The sequence below is a fragment of the Akebia trifoliata genome, chromosome 3, assembly GCF_017979445.1.
Source record: "Akebia trifoliata isolate Shusen 1 chromosome 3, ASM1797944v1, whole genome shotgun sequence".
Classification (NCBI taxonomy): domain Eukaryota; kingdom Viridiplantae; phylum Streptophyta; class Magnoliopsida; order Ranunculales; family Lardizabalaceae; genus Akebia; species Akebia trifoliata.
In genome coordinates this window covers 52,370,824-52,387,891 of record NC_141377.1, presented here as the reverse complement: position 1 = coordinate 52,387,891, position 17,068 = coordinate 52,370,824, and the positions used below count along the sequence as shown (strand labels likewise).

General features: G+C 37.2%; 1 protein-coding gene across 1 annotated transcript; it reads left to right on the top strand.

Annotated features, from left to right (window-relative positions):
- The first annotated feature begins 334 nt into the window (after positions 1-334).
- LOC147407877 (neuroblastoma-amplified sequence protein) lies at positions 335-16,679 on the top strand. The gene is made up of 13 exons (XM_086436648.1): positions 335-353; positions 904-1,010; positions 1,113-1,161; positions 1,975-2,148; positions 3,958-4,159; positions 4,344-4,567; positions 4,742-5,708; positions 7,329-8,275; positions 8,782-8,870; positions 9,751-10,110; positions 12,047-13,289; positions 13,417-13,682; positions 14,055-16,679. The coding sequence occupies exons 2-13, from the start codon at positions 927-929 to the stop codon at positions 16,662-16,664; spliced, it is 7,215 nt and encodes a 2,404-aa protein (XP_086292774.1). The 5' UTR covers positions 335-353; positions 904-926; the 3' UTR covers positions 16,665-16,679.
- The last annotated feature ends 389 nt before the right edge of the window (positions 16,680-17,068 follow it).

Genomic DNA, 17,068 nt, shown 5'->3' with positions numbered 1-17,068 from the left:
AATATTATTCAAAAATTTTGAATATCAAATTCAAATTCAGATGTTATTTTAAGATTAGAATGAGTTTCGGATGTTGCAAAATCCCATTCGATAATATTTGTTCCAATTTAAATATATATGTTATATAACAAAACCTTTTTCAAATATTATTATTATTTTATTATATATAACAAAAGACAAAATTGTTGCCTTTCCATGATTCGATCTGTCTCTCACCCAAAACCCTCTTCATCTTCTCTCTCAACCTAAACGAATCAGCAAGTGGGTTTGGAGTGCGAACTACTTCAACTTATGTAGATGGTCATTTCTCCGACGATAAGTTGATAGTCATTTCTTTGGCGTGGAGCATGTAGGTACCCTCTCTTCAACCTTAAACTTATTTTTTTTTCTTCCAAATCCATTAGCTTCATCCTTGAACAAAAGTTGAAGTAGGATTCAATCTCATCTTCAATGTTATATACATACAACATTTGATTTTCTATTCAAAATTTTTAATATTTTTCTATTTCCCAAAAATCAATTTTTTTACTTGATGTTTGAAAGTTGAGGATGGCTGATATTGAAATTGAAAACTAAGGGTTGAGATTAGTTTTGGAGAGAAGGAAAATCTTGGTACAAGTTGAAGACAACGGTATAGAAGGAATCAATTTTTATAGGATTTTTATCGGATCCGATAGATTTCTCGAATTTAAATTCGGATGTTGGTTCATAGGATCCGTCGGATTTCGAATTCGGATTCGGATGCTGTAGAAAATTTTCGGATTCGAATTCGGATATAACACTATCCGTTGACAGGCCTACGAGACCACCATTTTTAAGTTACAGGAGAAGAAGCCCACGGTTGATCTACTTTTCATGGAATTGCGACTTTGCGCTTGTGTTTCTGCAAATTTGGATTTTTAGGTTTTGAGATCTTCGAATCATTGATGGCGGAACCCGTTCCAGAGGTTCTATATGAGACTCGTTACCACACAACCAGGCCTTTCTCTTCCGATTATCCTCCTCAAAAGGTGCTCCAAAGTTTTTTTATTTTGCTCTAAATTTCTCTTCAATGTCGATTCTTCGAGCCTGAGACCTTAAATTTTTTATTATTTTTTATTATATTACTTTAGCAAGACAAAGGTGTCGAAGGGGGCTTACTGTCGTTGCTTTCAATTAGAGGTACGTTGATTTTTTTTTTTCCCATTAACTTTGTATTTTTAGAAGCTAAAGAGTAGATGAATTGGCTAGGAAGACCAATCTGAAACATGGGATCTTGCAAAAATTTCAATTTTTTTGGTTTCTTTCGATCTTGGTTAATTTGGTAAAGCTCTGTGCTAGGATCAAACCTCTCTAGTTACACATTAAGTGGAAATAAAAGATTTAACAAAATCAAATATACTAGTCAACCCTAGGATTGATCTTCTGTATCAGGTAGTATGATTAGCATATATATAAGTAAAATATTGGATTTAAATAATCCACTCAAATCAGGTCTTCCTGTTCATGTGTTACTTTGAGTCAGATATTGGGGTTGTTAATCACTTTTCTGTAATTGTAAAAAAACCTTGGCATGTCCAAGATATATCATTTCCTATTCACTTATAGGATTAAAAGATAACATTTGTAGAACGAATGATCATAATTTCTTTTATTCTCTCGTGCTTAGATCTATAGAAACTTGAGGTCGTGGCTTCAAGTCCAGCTTACCCATCAAAAGAAAAAGTTGTATTATTCTCTTAGGGCACATTTGGATGCACACATAATGCAATTGAAAATATTATCACTATTCTTTTATCATTGAATGACGATAAGATGTTAACTAATTTGAATCAAAATGTCCAAATGCTCTTACTTCTTGATTTCTTGTTTACGTGGTCGACATGAGAGAAATTTTGCACATTTCTCAATATCTCAATCTTCGTGTTCCTGTGCAACTGTTTGTCTATGTAAAAAAGTAGACCACTGATTTTATGTCTTTCTTTTGACATGAAGGTGTAAATCAGCTTAAAGAAAAATGGAGTGAATATAAGCGTCTAAGAAAATTGAAAAAATGGATTTCTTTATTTGTCTCTCCTAGAGGTGAACATATTGCTGTAGCTGCTGGAAATGTAATAACAATTTTGCACAAGGATGATAACTACAAGGACCCATGTGGCATTTTTATTGGTAAGGCTTACTTCTAATGATTTTGTGGGGAAATGTTAATAAATCATGATTATAAATTGTCCTAATGGCATTTTTACTGCTAAGGTTTACTTATAATGATTTTGTGGGGAAATGTTAGTAGATCGTGATTATAAACTGCCATGCTATGGTGTTAATCATTTTGGGTATCTTATAAGACTTTAGTAAGACTAGCTATGCTTTATCAAATATCAAGCTGAATGTTGGGCAATACATGTCCCCATATTCAACACAGCAGAGATGAGGTACTGAAATGGATGATTGAATGACTAAGAAATATACAATTAGAAATGAAAGCATTCGTGAAAACATAGGAGTAGGCCCAATAAGATATAAACTAAGTGTTTGATCATGTGCATCGAAGACCGATTGCAGTCCCATTTAGGAGAGTGCAAGTTGTAGGTTTTAATGAACAAGAGGGAAAACCAAAAAGGACGTGGATTGGGGTAGTGAGGGTGAATATTGGCACAGATGAATTATCAGAGGACATGGCTTTGGACATAATTAAATGGAGGAACAAGGCTTTGATGATGAAGATAATTTAGGTATTGCTATTAGTATGATAGAATTGTACTACACCTGTATGCTAAGTTCATGAGTAATTACATTAGTATGGATAGACAGAGGAAAATTATATGGATACAATTAGAGGCAAATTAAATTAATACTGTTACACTCGTCAAGACTTTCTTCAAGAGGGTTGTTAGAATGCCATCATTTTCCAATGTGAAACATTTTCTTGCTGTAAAAAGGTGTGCAATTTTGTCAGTTGATTTATAGAATCCTTATACATCTTATAACTGAAGTTCCTACATTTTTATGCTAAGTAAATGGTGGACTATTCTTTTGATTTGACTGTCATTAATTCTTGGAGATGAAGTGTAATAATATGCTGCTGAATGGCAGTTAACTTTTCTTTTCCTTTTGAATGAAATTATATCTTCTTCCCTTGTTACTGACTTCCTTTTGATCAAGACCACTGACTTCCTTTAGACCCATAGCCCAGTTGGTTTGACACATTCCAAAACAACTTTGAGGTCGTGGGTTCAAGTCCAGCTTACCCATAAAAAAAAAGATCAATGTGTCATATATTTAAGAAAAATGCAGGCCATGATTATCATAAGATATTTGAATCTACGAATTATGTGCAGATATCTTCTTCTGTTCAGATTTTTCTTATGTGGTGAAAATGTTTGGGCTTATTGCCTTGGATGAGCATATATAGTGATGCTCTTGATTGTATATCTGCTGAATGTGGTTGAAAGCTTTGTTTTGCCCAAGATGGCTCAGTCGAGACTTCTCGATACAGTAAGGTACCGGCACAATGCTTAGGGAATGTAATATGTTTTACAGGGAAATTAATTTAATTAATTGAACACTGGAAATAACTAATATTATATCATTTCATGGTTCAAAGCAGAATTATTTAATCGAACAATGTTATTTCAGCTCGGTTAAGTATTCACAATTGTTTATTGACCAGTAACATATTCTTTGAGAATTGCATCCCAAGATGTAATGCAATTTTCTATATCATCTGTCTAGTTCAAGATGCCTCATTCCATCAGCTTATGTAGGCAAGGACAATACTGAATTTAAACCCTGATCGTGTAAAGGAGATGATCACATTTGCAGATTGGATATATTGGAATTGATAGTTCAATGTTCCGCTGTGTTGACATGGATATGACTAGCTAGCTATGCTCAAGAATGTCATTTCTGCTTGGTTGATTGTCTCTCACTGCATTTGGTTTGACAAAACAATGTCCAACTATTATTCTATGTTATCAGGTTATGATAGCCATGCTACGTTCATATATGGAGCATGGTCAGATTCTCACAATGTTCTAGGAGCTGTTGATGACACTGATACACTCTATTTCATAAAAGCAAATGGAGAAGAGATAACAAGAATTACAAAGAGGCAGTTGAAAGTGTCTGTTCCAATTATAGGATTGATTGTGCAGGGCCCCAAGGCTAAGACTTCTTGCTTGTAAGTGTTCACTTTCTATCAACACTCCGTCTTGCCACCCCCCACAAATACAAATATCCTTTATGTGGCATGTTTAAACCTTTACCTCACACTTGCAGAATCATCGATTTACTTGTTTAATTTTATTTGTGTTTAAAATGGTGTAAGATTTTGTTCTTGTTTAAGCAGATGTAATTTTTCACAGGTGTATCTTTAGTATTTTTACATCAGATGGCTTGCTTCTTAATATCGAGGTTGGTCAAGAGTCAAGTGTGCATGTTTCCTCCATGCCCATTTCAAATAGTCGCCTGACTGTAAAGAAACAGTTCCCTCAGAATGTTTCATGCCTGGATTACCATCCAGAATTTTGTTTGCTAGCTGTAGTTAGTAGTGCAGTTAGCATCTCAGAGAAATCCGGTGATAGTTCAGGTATGATTTTATAATCAGTTGATTTTATTATGAACTGAATTAATTTTATAATTACTATTTATCTCTTTGTGGGAAACATGGTACTTTCTACTCCGAAGATGTGCTTTCGACATGGTGTTTGACAAGGTAATATTTCTGACGTAGGCTGTTTTTTTTGTTGTTGTTGTTCTTCAGGATTTTATTGCCTTTCTCTATGGCGTATAACTAGGGACTTAGATCTAGAACCAGTGTTCTGTAGTCCTCAGTTTGAAGGTTTATTTTCCTCACCAAAAAGCTACACAGGACCACTGATGACTCCAAAAGTGGTAATCTCGCCACAAAGCAAGCGTGTTGCTGTTCTTGATTTGACAGGCGAATTGGATGTTTTTAACCTGGATGATGAGCGTTGTTCTCTTTCCATCACTTCTTTTGGTGAGAGTTCACACTCTCAAATGGCTGATAATTTATTAAGTGAAAGAAGAAAATGTTTAAATGGTATTGCAGATTTCACTTGGTGGTCTGATCGTATTCTCATTCTTGCAAAGATGAATGGTGCTGTCACCATGCTTGATGTTTTTAGTGGTAGAAAACTTCTGGAGAACGGTCTAGTATTTTCCATACCGGTTTTAGAAAGAGTACAACAGATCCAAGGATGTGTTTTTCTTTTAGAGAGCACAACATCTGAGGAAAGACGTTCACATGTTACATCTGTTCTTGGAGAAACTGTTGATGTGCAGGAAAAATTGGGTTGGCGCTTGATGTCATTTTCAGAGAGGTCTATTTCAGAAATGTATGATGTGCTAATTAGTAATCGACAATATCAGGAGGCCATCGACTTTGCCAATCGTCATGGGCTGGACACAGACGAAGTCTTGAAATCACAATGGTTGCATTCTTCTCAAGGAAAAAATGAAATAAATATGCTTTTGTCAAATATCAAGGACCAAGTTTTTGTATGTTCAGAATGTATAGATAAGGTAGGACCAACAGAAGATGCTGTGAAAGCTTTACTTGCTTGTGGGCTTCGTATCACAGACCGATACAGGTTTTCGGACACAGAAGATGTGGATTGCAGCCAAATTTGGGATTTTCGTATGATAAGGCTTCAGCTATTGCAATTGAGAGACCGGCTGGAGACATTTGTTGGAATAAACATGGGCAGGTATGTAAACCCTTCTTGAATCTATTCCTGATGTTGATCACAAATATGAATAAACTTGAGAAGCTCTTTTAATTATACCCTTCACTTGCTTATCAAATAGATATATCTTTCCTCTTTGGGGTTAAAGGGGTAAAAGATGAAAGAGAGTAAAATTACAGTGGTATTATTGAAAAAGGGGGGAAGAGAGGAAAGACAATAGAGTTGAAGGAGGGAGAAGAGTAAAGGCAATGAAGTGGGGTTGTGTGGACCCCACTCCTTTCTCTCAATCTTTATACCCCACGAAAGTGTAGCTGAGTGGGGTCCGCCGTCCGTTGTGTTTTATTATATAGATATACCTTTCACTCGCATTTGTCTTGTGTGAGTTTTGAAATCTCCTATGGACTGAATTCTGCACCACTTGAATCCGCAAAACATAGGAATTCACTTAGTTCTTTATTAATCATATAAATGTTCATCAAATACATTCTTGTGTGGCTACCCATAGTCTATGACAGGAGCACATCAGTGTTATTGTATTTCTAAAATTCTATCTATTATGTGCCTCAATACATTCAGAGTTTTAAAGGCCAGATGTGCAAGGTGAGGCTCACTAACTCAGGCATTTGAGGTGCAAGCGTCAAGGCATGAAGCTTATGTCTAACTCTTGTACCTTTTATTTCCTTTTTCATTTCAATGAACACCTGAGATGTTAATGCTAGTGGAGATGCCCCAATTTACCATCCATTTATCCAGTGCTCTTCAATGAGGAAACACATTAAAATCTATATGATTCAATATTAAAATCAATGGTTTGTTTGATTGAGAGCCTCAAACATCGTTTGAGGCTTATATTTCCCTGTATGAAATTTACCAAACTCAGTCATAGTTGTTAATTTTGGTAGTTTGTGATTTGTAGATCCCCTCGTCCTCTTTTCTTTCTGTTTCTCTTGAATAAATTTATAATACCTATCAAAAGTGGAAATGTTAGACCAGATAAGTTTACAACTTTGATTAAACAGGATTTGTTTAGCCAACCCAATCTTTGGGATAAGGTTTTAAGGAGAATGATGACGATGAGCCATCTAAGCTTAGCTATACAACAGAAGGGTGTCATCATGCCAACTGTTCAGATCTCTCTCCATATGTGGCCCTATGTCTATTTGTGAGGTGCTCACTATGTGCCCCTCAACATGTGACATGCGCATCACATGATTTGTGCCTTAAATGATGGGCATAATGTACAGTTCTGGTCTAGTGAATTCTCCTTTTCTTTTTTTCTTATAATTTTATCGGTAAGCCTTTTTTAATTAGACCAGTAACTCGGTGATGGCAGGAATTGAACCTTGATCTAGGGTATCAAGGCCTATAGACTTTACCAACTAAGCTAGTCGGCACCTTCTAATAAATACTTCAATTTTATTTATCTGATATTTTCACAACTTAATTAATGCATCTGATGATACCATTTCTTCCCACCATGAATGTCCATTTGACAAGTAATTCTATGGCTTTGAAAATTGTATGAAATACTCTCGTCAGTTCTATCTTTTGTAGCGCTTCCTTCCTTATGATTTATCACTGGATGTTGCTTCTACAGTTGTACTTGTCAAGGTATGTATTTATTGATACAAATTGGTGCAGGTTTTCTGTGCACGAATACAACAAATTCCGGATTGTTCCTCTCAATGAAGCTGCTGTAAGTCTTGCCGAAAGTGGGAAAATTGGGGCACTAAACCTGCTTTTCAAGCGTCATCCATATTCATTGGCACCTTTTATGTTAGACATTTTAGCTGCTATTCCTGAAACCGTTCCCATTCAGACTTACGGGCAACTCCTTCCTGGGAGATCTCCTCCAACAACCATTGCTCTGCGGGACCAAGATTGGGTTGAATGTGAAAAAATGGTAGGTCATATCGACAGATTACGTAAGAATCAAAATATCAGTATCTGCATCAGAACTGAATCCATCGTGAAACAATGTTTAGGATTTGTTTGGCCATCTGCTGATGATCTTTCCTTGTGGTACAAAAATAGAGCTAGGAATATTGATAGTTCTAGTGGGCAACTGGACAATTGCCTCTGTATGGTGGAATTTGCCTGTCGCAAGGGAATTGCGGAATTGCAGCCATTCCATGAGTCCATCTCATACTTGTACCAATTGATTTATTCGAATGAAACTGATGAGGAAATCAATGTTACCATGAGTCTTGTCGCGTGGGAAGAACTATCTGACTATGAGAAGTTCAAAATGATGCTTAATCGAGTCAAAGAGGATAAGATAGTGGAAAGATTACGTGAGACAGCCATCCCTTTTATGCTAAATAAATCTCCTGCTATGGTCTCATCTTCTGAAAGTCAGGTAACTGATTCATTTCTGGTTAGGTGGCTGAAGGAGATTGCTTCAGATAATAAGTTGGACATATGCTCGACAGTAATTGAGGAAGGGTGCAGGGATATCCATACTGATGGTATTTTTAGGGATGAAGTTGAAGCTGTTGACTGTGCCCTGCAGTGCATATATTTGTGTACTCTTACAGATAGGTGGAATACAATGGCTTCCATTTTGTCCAAACTTCCACATATTAAAGGTAAATCTTACCTGGCTGATACGGTCTTCTGAGTCCTCGTCATGGGACATGTGGTTTTACTTAGTCCCGCTAGATTCTCTATTGAGAAAACTAGTATGAAGTGCAGTTCATGGTTGGACAGACTTAGGACCAACTTGCTTACTACAATAAATGACTTGGGCCAGTTGATTAGATGATATGGATGACTATAAAAATGCTACATATTTAACAAATATAAAAATGATTGTCGGTTTTATAAAATATGAAGTAGCCAATCCTAAATTTTTGGGATAAGGCTTTGATAATGACCATAATGAGTGCTGTGTGTTATATTCATTTCTTATGAAATTGCCATGACTTGTCCAAGTCTCACCTAGTTTTGCAAAAGATTACTTAGCCAACTTAGATCATTTCCAAAGCCTTCTCAGTCAACTGGCTTTCTGACATTATATATATTGAAATATACAATTTCATATATTATGGAATTTCTGTATGGGAATGTAATGAAGGATATCTGGACCTAACAGATACCGACATGTATGTTGAGAGCCTAGAGAAAAGAGTTAAAGTTGCAGAAGGCCATGTGGAAGCAGGGAGGCTTTTGGCATATTACCAGGTTCGTATATTCTCTTTCTGTCCTTTTTCTTTATTTGTAATTGTAATTATTAAAGCAAAAGATGAAATACAGCATAACCGCTTAATAGGTCGAGGTGACCAACTAGGGCCTGAAAAGTGAAAAAACGAAAGGGGCCATTCAATTACAACCTCTATCCATCTATCCAAATTAAAAATTCTCACTTAAAATACAAACTCCTCAAAGAAGAAATCCTTGACTCTACGTGGATCTTCAATGAAAGGGACAGACTTTTACAGTCAATGTGAAGTCATGCAAGTTATTCTCCTTCCCGGCAAAGTTTCTTGTACTCCTTTCTTTCTACTGCACCTACACAATGCAAACTGTCGCAATATCTGGAGGATACTCCCTTAGCATTAAGCTCATGAATAAATTAACTACTGAACAGATTTGCCACTGATAAGGGACGGGTCCAACACATGAAATAGGAAGAAAAAGTGAGACCAAATCCTACTGGCCCAATGTGGGATATGAACAGATGTGCCTCTGTAATGTTTTTTTATGCTAAGACATTTAACTGTCAATCGGGGATATTGTTGGATTTATGCTCTTTGTGATGTAGACGCAGGTAGGTATGGAGGGCTATGGATTTTTTAGATATTATTGCATTTTTTATAAGTATCAAATGTCATTGTATCATATACTTGAGGTGATAAATGTTTTTACATTGGCTGCCGACCTGACATTACTGTCCTATCCGAGCTTGGGACGAGCAATTTGTGTAAAGATACACCACTACACAATCGGGCTTAGATATCATTGCATTTCATGAGGGCTGTGCTTCACAGTTTAGAACAATGTTGAATATAATTGACTCATTAATGGTGGATTTGAGTTTCTAGTTTTACTTGTTTATTGACAGGTCTCAAAACCAATGAGCTTTTTTCTAGATGCCCATTCAGATGAAAAGGGTGTGAAACAGATTCTTCGTCTTATTCTCTCAAAATTCGGTCGTCGGCAGCCTGTTAGATTAGATAATGATTGGGCGAACATGTGGCGTGATATGCAATTATTTCAAGAAAAGGCATTTCCATTTCTGGACATAGAATATATGCTGATGGAATTTTGTAGAGGACTGCTAAAAGCTGGGAAGTTTTCTCTTGCGAGGAACTATTTAAAGGGAACAGGAACAGTTTCTTTGGCAACAGAAAAGGCAGAAAATCTTGTTATTCAAGCTGCAAGGGAGTATTTCTTCTCAGCTTCAAGTCTTGCTTGCTCTGAAGTGAGTTTTCATACTTTCATCTGTCATCAAATTATATTCTATTCATACATGACACCATGATCATATTAGAATTGGTTGATAAATTTATGTTAGTGTAGCATATTATCAGTTGGATACTAAACCTTATTGGCTTCTATAGCTAAAATTTATCTGGTTAATTTTCCGTAAGTGGCTTATATAGCTTGGATCCATGTTATGAGTTTGACAGTAATTCACACCAGTTGTCAACCTGATGCAATCCTCCTTTACCTGGGCTTGGACCAGCAATGCAAGCCTAATGTTCACATAGGGAGGTTTTATTATTTGTAGGAATATTTTGAGTGTATCTAAATTTCTGCAGCTCATCAAAATTAGAATTTGTTTTTTTGATAGGTAGTTAGATTTTTTTTCAATGTCCCACGCCCCTACTCCCAGGGGCAGAGCCAGGATTTTACTCTCATGGGGGCAACCAAGAGCAATTTTTTTTTTTTGTGGGGGGCAATAGCAGCAGATTTTCTTATCCACTGCTGCTATCTGTCTCAATAACTCATGTATTCGCGTACACTTTGAAAATTCTTGTGGGGCAAGTGCCCCCAATGTAAATCTGTCCCTGCCTTCTCCTCCCTCACTTTGATACGTAGTTAGATTTTTTTTTCAACGTCCCACGCCCCTTCTCCCAGGGGCAGAGCCAGGATTTTACTCTCATGGGGGCAACCAAGAGCAATTTTTTTTTTGTGGGGGGCAATAGCAGTGGATTTTCTTATCCACTGCTGCTATCTGTCTCAATAACTCATGTATTCTCGTACACTTTGAAAATTCTTGTGGGGCAAGTGCCCCCAGTGTAAATCCGTCCCTGCCTTCTCCTCCCTCACACACACACACACAAAGAAGAAAAAAAAAGAGAAGGAAAATAAAACGATTCTATTCATTTGAAGTAGGGGAACTAGTAATCTCATGGTTATGACGCAGCATGCCAATGAACGAGCCAAATGTGAAAATACATTAGTATCAAGTAAGAACGACATGACTCTTACCTCTTTTGGTGGAATGAGTTCACATCTAGAGGTTTTTAGTGCAAGTCAATTAGAGTATTAGTATACATCAAAAGTTGAAGGCTTGTTGTCCTCCAATTTTTCTAATGAGTTGTGGATGCAATTCATCTGACAAACAAATGGGAAGTAATGTTGCATGGACATGCGTACATATGTCGGTGTTTGACACAGATACAGTGTGTTAAATACAACAAGCCCGCAAAAATAGATTTGTGGATTTGGTGTCATATTTTACATAATCTAGAAAAAAAAAGAAAATATTTTATAAATAAAAGATAATGTGATGGGATATTTTATTTTATTTTTGATAGGTGTGATGGGATATTTTTTGTATCATATAACTAAAGATATATATAATACTAATATGTTTTTCTTATATATTCTATACAGAGGATTGCAATCCAAGCTAGTAGAAATCAGAATCTGTGAAAAATGCTAATCAATATCTTGCTATAATGAAAGTAACAAAATCAAAAGTGCTGCACAAGAATCTGAGGATTGTTGGAATCCGACAAGTTTCTGACACAGGTTCTTCGCCTCTGGAAGAACCCATGCTGCATAAATGTGAAGATATGCTAAATTAATGAAATTCGGAATACACAGACCAAGGAAGATTTTAATATAAATAGAATATGATGTTTTAGATGTTACAAAGTTTTTTTTATTTTTTCATAGGTATAAATTTATTAACTACAAAGTATAAATATAATACAAAATACTTTTCTTGTATGGTGTTTTTTGCAGTTCTTGACTTCCCAATTAGTTTGTTTAAGTGTTGTTCATTTGCCGTATTTTTCTTTCTTTTAGGACCTTAAATTAGTTTGAGTTCTTCGCATGTTAGGTTGAGAGGACCTGCTTAAGTACAAAGCAACACAGCACAAACTAATTGTTGACTCTTGTTTCAGATCTGGAAAGCAAAGGAGTGTTTGAACCTCTTCCCAAATAGCAAAAATGTTAAAGCAGAGGCCGATATCATCGATGCACTCACTATTAAACTTCCAAACCTTGGAGTAACTCTACTACCCATGCAATTTAGGCAAATAAGAGATCCAATGGAGATTATTAATATGGTAATTACAAGTCAAACTGGCGCTTATATCAATGTGGATGAACTCATTGAAATTGCTAAACTTCTTGGTTTGAGTTCCCAAGATGACATGGCAGCTGTGCAAGAAGCTGTTGCAAGAGAAGCTGCAGTTGCTGGTGACTTACAGCTGGCTTTTGACCTTTGTCTTGTTTTAGCTAAAAAAGGACATGGATCCATTTGGGACTTATGTGCTGCCATAGCGAGGGGTCCCCTTCTTGATAATATGGATTTAAGTTCTCGAAAGCAGCTGTTAGGTTTTGCTTTGAGCCATTGTGATGAGGAATCCATTGGTGAGATGCTACATGCATGGAAAGATCTAGATATACAAAGTCAATGTGAGACTCTAATGATGTTGACAGGGACAAATCCTCCGAACGTCTCTGTTCAAGGTTCTTCAATTATCTCTCTTCAAGCCCACAATATCCAAGATTTAATGAGCTTAACGGATTGTTCAGGCATGGACGATGGGGTTAGTAATGATGATCAAGAGCTTCATTTTAGAAATATCAAAAATGCAATTTCCACTATTGCAAAAGACTTGTCCATTGAGAATGGAACCGATTGGGATTCTCTTTTGAGAGAAAATGGAAAAGTACTGTCTTTTGCTGCTTTACAACTTCCATGGCTGCTTGAATTGAGTAGGAAAGAGGAGTATAGGAAAAAGATGATCCTTGGCTCAGAATCTCCTACTGGAAAGCACATAAGCGTGAGAGCACAAGCGGTGGTGACTATTCTGTCCTGGTTGGCTAGGAACGATATACCTCCCAGCGATGAATTAATTTCTTCTCTGGCAAAATCAATAATGGAAGCACCAGTTACAGAAGAGGAAGACATCTTCGGGTGCTCCTTTTTGTTAAATCTTGTGGACGCTTTTCATGGAGTGGAAATAATAGAGGATCTATTAAAAGCAAGTGAAGGATACCATGAAATCTGCAACATCATGAACATGGGAATGGCATACAGTTCATTGCACAACTCAGGCGTTGATTGTGGGAATCCAACTAAGAGAAGGGAGCTGCTGCTGCGAAAATTTCAAGAGAAGCAGACACCACTCAGTTCAGGTATGTGTACTTAGAGAATTGAACTTTCAAAGACTAGACCATATTTTTCTTGTTTTCAGTCTGTTAAACTGTTAATTTTTATTTTTTTTCTTTTTAAATTTTCTTTTTTCTATCATTTACATGTCAGATGCAATAGCAAAAATGGACAAAGCACAATCCACATTTTGGAGAGAATGGAAGTCAAAATTAGAAGAGCAGAAGCTTTTAACAGAGCGGTCAAGAGCTCTGGAGAAAATAATGCCAGGGGTGGACACTGCTCGTTTTCTGTCTGGTGATTACAAATACATTGAGAATGTTGTTTTCTCCTTAATTGATTCTGTTAAGCAGGAGAAGAGGCCTAGTTTGATGGAAGTGCTGAAGTTAGCTGACACCTATGGCTTGAATCACACTGAGGTCTCATTTCTTACTCACATGCACTCTCACATATGTATGTGTGTATATAAATGCAGTCATGTCCACATCACACAAGTATTCTCTCTCTTACACACACACACACTCTCTCTCCCTCTCTCATGCATGTATTCGTGTGTTTATGCATATAAATGCAGTCATGTCCACATCACACAAATATTCTCTCTCACACACCCACCCACCCATACACGCACACATATGTATGTGTATTTATATACATGCAGTCATATCCACAAGCAAACACTCATCTATGTATGTATGCATTTATGTACATGCAGTCATGTAAACACCACACAAGCATTCAGAGCTATTGGTATCAGTTGATAAACTGATTATCATTTTCTACTTTTCTAGGTGCTGCTGCGATACCTTAGTTCTGCCCTTGTTTCTGAGGTTTGGGAAAATGATGATATTGTAGCTGAAATTTCATATCATAAAGAAGAACTGCTTGCCAATGCTGCTGGAGTCATTGGTACCATTTCCTCAATTATCTACCCTGAGATTGATGGGCGCAATAAGCTACGCCTTGCTTGTGTATTTAGCATTCTTTCGGACTGCTACTTGCATTTGAAAGGAACCAAAGGGCGACTGATCCAATCCAATCCATTGCACGCACATTCTCTGGAGTTACCTCAGTTTTACAAGATTCTTGATCAAGAATGCAGAAGGGTTTCCTTTATCAGGAACTTGAACTTCAAAAACATTGCTGGATTAGACGGTCTGAATGCTGAATGCTTTAGTGACGAAGTTTATAATCACATTGATGAATTTAGTGTTGAAGCTCTGGCAGAAATGGTTCAGACCCTTGTCGGCATCCATAATGATCCCATGGAGAAGGGTCTCATATCATGGCAGGCTGTTTACAAACACTATGTTCTAAGCTCGTTGACAAGTTTGGTCACTAGAAGTAGACAAAATATCCATTATGTAGACCTGGAGAACTATCAGGGATTTATAGCTGAACTTGAGCAGAACTATGATTGTGTCAGGATATATATTAAGGCCATGTCACAAGAAGATGTTTTAGACATTGTAAAGCAGTATTACACATCAAGCCTCCCAATTAATGTTTCTTCTGGGAGTCTACCAGGTGAATCAGCATGGCTGGACTGCCTCATATTTCTTTTGAAGTTTTGGATCAGACTGGTTGATGATATTCAAGAGATTGATAGCTCTGATGAAGAACTCATCAAGTTCGATCTGGAAAGTCTATCAAAATGCCTCAAGGTTTTCATAAATTTGGTAATGGAGGAGAAAATCTCTGTGAATCAAGGATGGGGCACTCTATCAGACTTCATTAAACATGATCTGGGAGGTTTTACTGCTGTATTTTTCAGTTTCTGCAGAGCTATGATATTCTCTGGTTGTGGGTTTGAATCTGTTACTCAAGTATTTTCCGAAGAGCTATCGCAGAATCCAAACAACTTAAATTTGGGTATTGATAGTGAGGGAAATCTAGATAGTTCTGTGAATCTTCCCAATCTGTATGTAAAAATATTAGACTCAGTTTTGCTCGACTTGGCCAGCGAATCTGATGATCACCAGAATTTGTATAATTTACTTTCCACTCTAAGTAACTTGGAGGGTAATTTGGAGGATTTGAAGAGGGTGAGAGATGCAATTTGGGCAAGACTGAGCACGTTCTCTCATAACATGCAACTGCAGAGTCATGTTCGAGTTTATGCTCTAGAGCTTATGCAATCCATCACAGGTAGAAATCTCAGGGGTCTTCCTGCCGAGCTTCTTTCCAATGTTCAACCGTGGGAAGGGTGGGATGAGTTAGACTGTACTTCTGCCGGTAGTGAGATTGCCAATCAGGCTACACCAAATCAAACAGATGCATTGAGCGGGTTTACGAGTACTTTGGTTGCCCTTCGATCAACTAGACTGGCGTCTGTCATCTCACCAAGCATCGAAATTACTCCGGATGATCTCATGACCATTGATTCGGCAGTATCTTGCTTCTTGAATTTATCTGGTGCTGCCCACAGTGAACAACATTTTGATTCTCTGCAAGCCATTTTAGAAGAGTGGGAAGGACTTTTTACGAGTGGAAGAGAAGAGGATCCAGGCAAAGCATCTGATGCTGGAAACAATTGGGGCAGTGATGACTGGGATGAGGGATGGGAAAGCTTCCAGGAAGAACAACCAGTCGAGAAAGAAGGGTCTGTTTCCATTCATCCTCTTCACACATGTTGGATGGAGATCATAAAAAAACTTATTGCTCTGTCTCGATTTGCAGATTTATTGAAGTTGATTGACCGTTCCTTATCGAAATCTAATTCCGTCTTGTTAGATGAGAATGATGCCCGGAGCTTGAGTCAGCTTGTAATTGGGATAGATTGCATTACAGCTCTAAAAATGATGCTGTTATTGCCTTACCAGGCCATTCAGTTGCAGTGCTTGGACACGGTTGAGTCTAAATTGAAACAAGGAGGCCTCTCGAGTTCGATAAGTGGGGACCGTGAGCTTTTTACCCTTCTCTTATCATCAGGGATCATATCAACCCTTGCCTCCAAAACTACGTATAGCACTACTTTCTCTTGTTTCTGCTATTCGGTTGGACATTTCTCTCATCTTTGTCAGGAAATTCAGTTATATGAGCTCAAAAGTAGAGGGAAGGAGGAAAGTAGAACCGATGAAGATGGGTTCTTCATTGTTTTCAGAACAATTCTCTTCCCTTGTTTTATATCAGAACTTGTGAACGCCAAACAGCTGCTTTTAGCAGGATTTCTTGTTTCTCGGTTCATGCACACACATGCTTCACTTAGCCTTATAAATGTTGCAGAGGCTAGCCTCACAAGGTATTTAGAAGGCCAGATTCAGATACAACAGGGTTATGATCCTAGCTTCGGGAAGATGGGTATGTGTACATACTTAGAAAATACTGTTTTTTGTTTGAGGGATAAATTGGGAAGTTTGGTACAATCTGCTTTGTCAACTCTTTCAAATAATGTAAAATGAGTGGTGGTTGAAATAGGATGTAGTTTGTATGTCTGATAGCCCGTATCTTCAATTATATCAATACCAGGATTAAGCGAAGCCATTCATCTCAATTCAGTAAGTAAGATGAGTCATTGGAGAATGTAATCGGTGATAAATACTTAACAAGAGCGACATTAAAATCATATTCAACCAGCTTTTGAATCAGATCTACTCTTAGGATTCAAGCCTGCTAAATTCGAATTTTGGATCACTCGGAATTTGGGTTAGGTACGACCCATTTTATGCCCTACTCAAAATGTTTGATTTTAATCGAATCCTATCTTTAGACTTAAGAGATAACCAAACCATCCACTGGAATTTATTAATTGGCTACGACCTTTCCAGATTTCTATACCCTAGTTGTATTGGTGAAATTAAGGTGA